This window comes from Ipomoea triloba, chromosome 14, assembly GCF_003576645.1.
Source record: "Ipomoea triloba cultivar NCNSP0323 chromosome 14, ASM357664v1".
NCBI lineage: Eukaryota > Viridiplantae > Streptophyta > Magnoliopsida > Solanales > Convolvulaceae > Ipomoea > Ipomoea triloba.
This window is the reverse complement of record NC_044929.1, coordinates 14,526,798-14,536,269: the sequence shown is the minus strand read 5'-3', so window position 1 is coordinate 14,536,269 and position 9,472 is coordinate 14,526,798. Positions and strand designations below refer to the sequence as shown.

The 9,472-nt window shown below is 31.5% G+C and overlaps 1 protein-coding gene and 1 pseudogene across 1 annotated transcript; one reads left to right on the top strand and one right to left on the bottom strand.

Moving 5' to 3' along the window:
- Positions 1 to 1,622: 1,622 nt before the first annotated feature.
- Positions 1,623 to 2,259, top strand: LOC116005055 (annotated as a pseudogene).
- Positions 2,260 to 4,272: 2,013 nt separating this feature from the next.
- LOC116005231 (receptor-like protein EIX2) lies at positions 4,273 to 6,782 on the bottom strand. The gene is made up of 2 exons (XM_031245497.1): positions 4,725 to 6,782; positions 4,273 to 4,392 (listed from the first exon to the last, which is right to left on the bottom strand). The coding sequence occupies exon 1, from the start codon at positions 6,725 to 6,727 to the stop codon at positions 4,727 to 4,729; it is 2,001 nt and encodes a 666-aa protein (XP_031101357.1). The 5' UTR covers positions 6,728 to 6,782; the 3' UTR covers positions 4,273 to 4,392; positions 4,725 to 4,726.
- Between the last annotated feature and the right edge of the window lie 2,690 nt (positions 6,783 to 9,472).

The following is a 9,472-nucleotide window of genomic DNA, read 5'->3' as shown; positions in this document are numbered from 1 at the left end:
TATTTTTAGTAAGGGCATCTTTGTCTCTTCATATTTTTCTTTTGTTATTTTTTCCGGTTTCAACCAATTTAATTGGTTTAGGACTTTACTAAAAACTGATTGATTGAAAAATCTGATTACTAAAAATCAGTTACCTAAAGTCCTAAACCAATTAAATCGGTTGAAACTAGAAAAAAAATAACAAAAGAACAATATGAAGAGACAAAAATGCCCTTACTAAAAATAGGAAAAGTCATGAGAAGGACTAAAAGTGTCAAAAAACTAATAGTCTGGAATGTAAAATGACAAAAACGATAATCTGGGACTAAATTTGGAATTGCAACCAAAGACAAGGGACCTCTGGTGGAATTAACCCTTTAAAAAGATATAGTAGTTTACCGTTTATTAGAATACTAGTTATCACACGCGCGTTGTGCGATTAAACCAATGCCCAATGCGTATTTTTAAATTAGTGTTCCTTAATTGGTTAAAGTAGTCATATAATAATGAGAGAGAAAAAAATGCTAAATTAATAAAAATCAAAGAAATAGTCTCGATGCTTATATATTTTAATAAAACATAACGAAATTGTAAATAGCTAAATTTCAACTAAAGTAAGTAGAAACAAATAAACCACTTAAATGGGAGCAAATGACGTGTCATCATTGTTACTTGTTTGGACACCGGTCCGACCATTTAAAATCAATGTGTAATTGTATTTGTGATCAAGTACTTTATAGTTCGTCCGGACAGATTTGACAATGACATTTGAGATGATGTACCATTTGTTGGTTTGTAAAGTGATATCATACATTCCAATGTTATTATCAAACACTATTGATTGAACCCGAGTTCCTTGCATTTAGATATAGCATTTACAATTATGTTGGAGGTGTATTAGAGCACTTCATAATAATAATAATACTAATAATGATGATGATGATGATGATAATAATAATAATAATAATAATAATAATAATAATAATAATAAAGGGGGAAATTTTTTACTATTTACTTACTGTTTCATCCTCAAGTACGATGAGCATATACTTTTTCTCAAGCGTTCCAATAACGTTTCTTGGTTCATTTTTCTTAATGACATGAACTGTACAACTCCAGCTCACAATTTGTGGGTCAATATCAATTAACTTTACTGCATTTGTCATGACTAATATCCTTGTACCATGGGAAATATGTTCATAAAGGATGTTATGAACCCAATGGGGTAGCTCAAGTGGCAAGTGAGCTCTCTTTGTGCCGAAGAATTTCGGGAGAACCCGAGTTTGATTCCCACAAGTGACGATTCCCAACCACAACATTACATACAAGTATAGATGAATAGATATATTTACATAATGATATTGTAGTTATACTAATTAATGAGTATATCATCATTGATTTTTTTTTTAAACTGTAATCATTATGAGTACAAATACAAATAATATAATTAGCATGATAATAATTTGACAATCATACCTATAGAATGTCAAGTAGATGGTGTGTTGCAGAATATGTTAGATTTAGTTTTGGTGAATACCAGTGAGAACGAGAGGGGTTTATATACTCTTGGTTTACATAGAATAATGGTTTAGTTAGGAATCTATATAAAGTTGTATTAAAGAATCCTATTAAAGAATCTCTGTCGCACTGATTTGATTTCTTCCTCTTCTCCGAGTCAGTGTTCGGAATTTTTGCTAAAAAATGGTGAGAGTTAGCGTGTTGAATGATGCTCTGAAGAGCATGTACAATGCTGAGAAGAGGGGAAAGAGACAGGTCATGATTAGGCCTTCCTCAAAAGTGATTGTCAAGTTTCTTCTGGTGATGTAGAAGCATGGATTCATTGGGGAGTTTGAGTATGTGGATGATCACATAGCCGGTAAAATAGTCGTTGAGTTGAATGGGAGGTTAAACAAGTGTGGTGTAATTAGTCCACGTTTTGACATTGGTGTCAAGGACATCGAAGGTTGGACTGCAAGGTTGCTTCCATCAAGACAGTTTGGATACATTGTGCTGACTACATCTGCTGGCATCATGGACCACGAGGAAGCCAGGAGAAAGAATGCTGGAGGAAAAGTTCTTGGCTTCTTTTACTAAGTTTCTTGTTGACGAGAATGACAGGTGTCGCTTTTTGTCATGTATTTCTGCTTTATACCTTCTGCAGGGAGATCTATTTGTTTGATTTGAACTTTGTTTTCCCTACGATTTGAGTAGAGCTTGTTGCCTTTATTTCATTTTGGAACAATGTTATTGACTAATACATTTAGCGGAATGTAGTGACCATTTCTAAAAAAAAAAAAAAAGAATCCTATTAAGACTTCAATATTCTAATTTTAAGTTAGGAATCTATACAGAATTGTATTATAGAATATTGCTAATTTGTTTGAAAACTGCAATAAAGAAACAAATTGCCTAAAGAATTTAATGTTAAACTTCCGTTATATTTAACGGAAAAAATTTGGTAAAATTATAAAGGATTAGGATATATTAAGAATTTAATTGGAAGTTGCACAATAAGAAGAACACAAAGTACAATATGTTATAGCAGACTATTACACCAACATTTTTTTAGTTCCAGTTAAGGGTATAACATTATTGGCTCTTATTATAAGTGTAGAAATGAAATGACTTCATAAAATAGCATATATAGTCCAATCATTTTTTTTGTCTAATTTATTTCTACCGATCTTTATCAATGTCTTTATAAGATGACTTAGTCAAATATTTTGAAATTGTAACACAACTAGTGGCTTATATTTCAAAAGAATTTAATAATATTAAATATTTTGTTGAGTCATATGCATTTTGACTTGATGTGCTCATATTCATCAACTCAAGTTGTTTTCCTTTGTATGTAATCAATCACTTCTTATTTTTAATTGGTGTCCCCTATATGCACATGTTACTAATTTTTAATCATGCATAAAGTTTTGTCTTCTAGCTGGAAAAAATTACTTTTTAATCATGCATAAAGTTTTGTCTACTAGCTGGAGAAAATTATTATTATTATTATTATTATTATTGTTATTGTTATTGTTATTGTTAGTTATTGTTATTGTTATAACAAATAATATATTTATTTTTTAAAAAAATGAACCAAACAAAAACAATACTAGTATAATTTATTAACTTTCAGCAAAAAAAAAAAAAAAAAAAAGATAGTTTTCTGACATTCAATCAAACATAAGAAAAGTAAAACATTTCTGGCATTATAATTGCCTATTATGCCGATACACAACTTCACAATTTTGTTAGCAAAAATAAAAGGTTGAAAGAGCTGAGCCAGCCTATGGTGCAAAATTCGGATACAGGTCTTTGGCGATACTCATGCCATCCAAACTACTTTGGCGAGCAGTTATGGTGGTGGGGACTGGCCATATTTGCCTGGCGTTTGGGTCATGCTTCAAGTTTTGTTGGTCCGCTCATAAACAGCTTGTGCTTGGCGTATGTCACCGTGCTTGTAGAGAAGAGAATGCTTAAACAAGCTTACAGAGTTGAAGCTTATAAACTCTACCAGAACACAACTTTGGCTTGGATACCATGGTTTAAGTCCTCTGCTAGAAAAGATAAGGAAACTTGACTCCACATTTCCTTTAACTTTGTGCTTACTTGATCATATCTATGATAAAAAGAATGTTCACTTCAAATCACCATTAATTTTATTGTATGTGCTTTGCAACTATGCACCTTGGATATGTCATTTGTTTCAAGAACCTTTATAAATGTCTCTGAACCTCTTGTTCCCATTATAAACAATTGAGAAACTTGTTCCTCATATGACATTTTTACTCTTAAGGGAAGATTCACAATTACAATGAGTAGTTAGTTGGGTTTGACAAATTCAAGTGATTACAAAATTGAGGCCTCCAATTACTTAGTTTAATATAATGTTAATAATAATTCATTTAAATTGTTTCTTCAAGTCAGATGAATATTCTAATCATTACCAAAAAAACTAAAGAACTGAAAAAATAATATATGTAACAATAGAAACACAATATGATATTGATGAGAACAATTATGTTTGTATTAGAGTTCACAAAATATAACTGTAGGAATACAAGAGTATATATACAAGAGAATCATAAGTAAACTAGAACTGAGAATCATAAGTAAACTAGGACTGAGACTTATAGTATGACTCTATTATGTAGAGTCCTAATAATATTAAACACATCTCAAATAAGAATTTGTTACAAGTTTTAAATATGACAAATACAATAAACATGACATTGAAAAAGCAATAATAAATAAGATGAACATCAGTTGCAAATTATATCAAAATCAGTAATACTCTTTTGCCTTTCACGTTAGAGGAAGAAACTCCCTTCCAACATGTCAAGAGTAATCATCCACATTAAAGACGACCAATGACAAATACCTTCAACACACAATTGCTCATTGACTAGCATTGACCTGAAAAATGTGAATAGTCATGTCATTCAAATATTTTTTATCTAGCTTGTAAAAAATAGGCATACATGGTAGAATAATAACAATAGTAATAATAATAATACAGAGTAATAATAATAAATAAATAAATAAGAGTTTACATTAATTTAAATCAAATATAGAAAATAAAATAAATTCATATATATATATATATATATATATATATATATATATATATACACACACACACACACACACACATACATACATATACATATATACATATACACACACACGCACCCACAAATATATATTGAATAAAAAAACTATTTGTTCAAAGCATATTGGAAACTAACCTTTAATGAATATAATAGAGTATTTTGTTGTAAGCCATCTCTAAAAATTTGAAGTAAGCATAGCTCCAAGATCTTGCAAATAGTAGAGTGCTTAATACTCCAATGAATCCAACAAAGAAACCAGGCCCCAAACCAGCATAGAACCACATGAAAAACTCATGGTCATCATCACTACTGGTTTTTGTAGATTGATTAGCAAAAGATGGTACATCACCCGGACAATCCTTTGGAAGTGGGGCACCACAAAGTCCCGCATTGTCCATGTAAATGGATGGATCATTGAGGGTTTGAAGTTGATGTCCTGTTGGTATCCTTCCATATAAATTGTTGAATGATAAGTTCAAGTGGCTCAAAAAATTCAAAGATGACAAGCTTGGTGGAATGGGACCAGAGAGCTCATTTCTAGATAAATCAAGTGATTCAATTTTGCTCAAATCCCCAATAGTCCTAGGGATTGTTCCACTTAGATTATTTCTAGAAATATTCAAGTTCTCCAATGCATGCAAACTCATTATCTCAATCGGGATCTTTCCAACAATGTGATTCCCTGAAAGGTCTATAGATCTTAGGAATTGAAGGGTTTTAGTGTATTGCAATGCTAATCCTTTTATGACTTGATCAATTTCATCATCGTAATTGCCTCCATAAGCAGAACGATCCCCGTAGTCTGTTAGGTTGCCATTAGAAACCATTCCAGTCAGGTTGCCAATACACCATGGGATGTATCCAGATATGTTATTATTTGCCAAATTCAACAATCGAAGATCATGCAGTTGGCACAATTGCAATGGAATATCCCCATAGAACTTATTTGTATAAAATACAAGATATTTCAAACTCAATAAATTTTTCCCAATCCATGGAGGAATAACATCCATAAATTCATTTTCACTCAAATCCAAGATTTCCAAGCTTGTTAAATTCTGCATGCTTGAGGGGAGTTTTCCTTCAAGTTTGTTGTTCTGCAAGTGCAAAGAATATAGCTCTTGTAGAGATCCCAATGAATTTGGAATGAGGCCACTTAGATTGTTCTTCCCCAAATCAAGAATTTTCAAATTTTTTAGTTTTCCTAAGCATGAAGGTATTTCTCCATATAACTTATTTGTAGATAGAGCAAGAATCTCTAAATATTTTAAACTGCATAGCCATTTGGGGATACCACCACTCAAATAATTCGTTGAAAGAGAAAGATAACGAATCAATGCCTTCATGTAACCTTCAACATGGGGTTCGAAGGGAAGCTCTCCACTTAAATGATTTTCATGGAGATCTAATGCATCGCAATTCCAGAAAAATTTTCCAAACCAATCAGGGATAGCACTTGAAATGCTTGCATTAGACATAAATAGAGTTTCAACGTTTCTTTGAGTACGAAGCCAATGAGGAAAGTGAGGACCAATTTTCACGGATTCCATTGAAATTTCAAAGAGTTGAAAAGGTGGAACCCAGTTGGAGCTTATATTGAAAACAAATAAATTTCTAGATATGTACAAATCTCCAAGATTACTAAGTTTTGAAAAGTGAATTTCTGAGAGGACACCTACAAATGAATTATCAGATATATCTACATCTTCAAGATTTGAAAGTTCTCCAAAACTTGAGGGAATGCTACTGCTAAACTTATTGCTATGAATATACAAGGTTCTCAACATTGACAAATTTCCAAGTGACTCAATTATTGGACCAAAGAAAGAGTTTGAAGAGAGAGAAAGAAATTCCATATTCTTATACTTGTACAATTGAGTCGGAAGTTGACCAATGAAATTGTTATAACCTAAATCCAAATATTTCAAACTATCTATGAGGCAATCAGGAAGATCTGCAATGGAATTTGTCAATTTATTCTCGGAGAAATCAAGCACTTGCAATCTACAAAGACTACCAATGGTATTTGGAATTGAACCAGTGAAGATATTATCACTCAAATCAAGAGAGGTTAAAGAAGTCAAGTTTCCAAGACAACTGGGAATTGAACATTGAAAATTGTTAAGATAAAGATTCATAAAAATCAAATTGTGCAACTTACACAACGGAACCAGTGTGCCTGTAAAGTAATTTGCTGAAAGGTCAAGGACCTTTAGAGAGGTTAAGGGCTCAAAGATTTCTAGCATGCTAGAATTAATAGAGTTCGGGCCTATATTCAAATGCTCTAGTCTTGTGAGATTAGACAACCATGGAAGGAATGCAGAATCTAAACTATTCTCAGTGAGATCAAGGGAGATGAGAAAGGTGGAGTTAACATGTGAAAGAGGACTAGTTGTGTTGAGGTCACAATGAGCCAAGTTTAAAGAAGATAAAGACACAAGCTTGTTGATTGTGCGTAACCAATCTTCACTATGCCGAATTGAAATCCCAGATATGTCAAGGCTCTTTAGGGAAGAAAGGCTATCCAACCACTTCAAGTTATCTGTAGCCAAATCATTATAAGATGGAACTCTAACAAAAGCTCCAAGGTCTAAGTACTCTAAGCTTGAAAGATTTCCAAGATGAGTGGGAATATTTCCAACAAAACAAGAGCTTGAGAGGTTAAGATATCTCAAGTTTTTGAAAGATCCGAAAAATTCAGGAATTCGGATCTTAGAAAAATTGTTGAGGCTTAGATCAAGGTAATTCAAATGCGTTAAGTTGATAAGAGAATGATTGATCTCACCTCCCAAGCAGCTGTTGCTATAATTTGATGGCAAACCATTGTAATAGTTGGCTAAATCAAGCTTTAGAACATGGCCAGTTGTTGAGCTACAAGAAATTCCCTTCCATTCACAACAATCAAGACCGCTCCATGAAGAGAGACGATTTGATATATCAATTAAGCTTTCCTTGAATTGGAGAAGAGAAATTCGCTCCCCTTCAACGCAATTACCAGCATCATTTGAGTAACAATACTCAAATTTGCAAATGAGCACATGAAAAATAAGCACTAGCATAATACTATGTTTGGTATGTTTCATGGTGTCTCAAAAGTAAATACGATTTTTTTTTGTTTAGTTCCTTTGAGTTTTGTGTATTGAAGCAGCATATGTCAGATATATATATAGCAGCATATGTTTGACAATTCTTTTGGTATGCTTTTAACCCCTCCCATGTCAAATCCTGCTTTATTAACATTGTTTTTAATCACACAAAAGGAAGAATTTTCTCCTTCCATATAAAATTTCAAAATTACAATTAAGTGTAGTAGTTTTGATATTTAAATTAATCTTTGTGGATGATTTCAATTCAAATCTATGTATGTATGGAGAATGTAATTTGTAAGTGAATACTTTTTATTTTGATAATTTATTTTTAAACAAAGGGTCACACTTATGTGAGACCGTCTCACGGATCCTTATTCGTGAGACGGGTCGGGTCGGGTCAAAGCACCATGCAAATGTCATACTTATATGTACAAATCTCACACTTATATACTCAAATATAACACTAATCAAAAATATAATTTTGTTACTTATAAGAGAAAAAGTAATACATTTTTCATAATAAGTAATGTTAACATGTGCCTCTCACTTATAAGGGCAAATATAATACTTTTGAGGAAAAATGTAATACTTTAAATCGAAATGTAAAAGTATTGTATTTTCCCTTAAAAGTATTACATTTACCCTAATAAGTAACAAAAATTTTATTCCTGATTAGTATTACATTTGAGCATAAAAGTATGGTATTTGTGCATATAAGTGTTACATCTGCTCCTTGACCCGACCCGACCCGACCCGTCTCACCATGAGACGGTTTCACACAAGTTTTTTCCTTAAACAAGTATATATATATATATATATATATATATATAAGTATTACATTTACCCTAATAAGTAACAAAAATTTTATTCCTGATTAGTATTACATTTGAGCATATAAGTATGGTATTTGTGCACATAAGTGTTACATCTGCTCCTTGACCCGACCCGTCTCACCATGAGACGGTTTCACACAAGTTTTTTCCTTAAACAAGTATATATATATATATATATATATATATATATATATATATATTATTTATTTATTTATTTATTTATTTATTTATTTATTTATTGCAATAATATAATGGTATAAAATTGAATTATTACACATGATTTTTAGTTTTTAAAAAGTGAGTGTACCAAATCAAAGTTACAAAAGATTAATTTTCTTGAAAACTTCATTGCTAGTCTATCATGTTGCATTGTCAGATGCTAACCTATAATTGAATGATTGCATAATTTCTTGCCCAAACTTAACGGTACCCACAATTTCTTAACTAAAATTTATTGTTAATTTCTCTTGACAAGTTGATCATTATATTGTCTCTTTTGGAAGACTTCATGATCATGATTTGTAAAAGTAGCCGACCTGATCTATCACTCTCTACTTTGGAATGATTTTTATTCCAAGTGTCTATGGATAATGTCATTTCCTAGTGAATATTTGAATTGTAATTTTCTGTTGAATATTTAGTATTTTATACATTTTTAAAAAATACATACTATGTTTTTTATTTTATATTGTAATTGTATAAAGCAGAGTTTTAAAATTAAATTATTACACATAATTTTTTATTTTATAAGACAATTCTGTTTATGAAGAATGTCATTTCCTAGTGAATATTTAATTTGAATGCGTCAAGGATAACCACCTCCTAAGTGCACAAACAATTCAATAAAATTGGGAGAAATACCTATTTCGAGAGGTCACCCACAATGCGCCATTAGAGACTTGGAGTCCTGGATCTCTCAATAGACTTGCAATGATGCCATACCACCAAAAAATTCCATTTT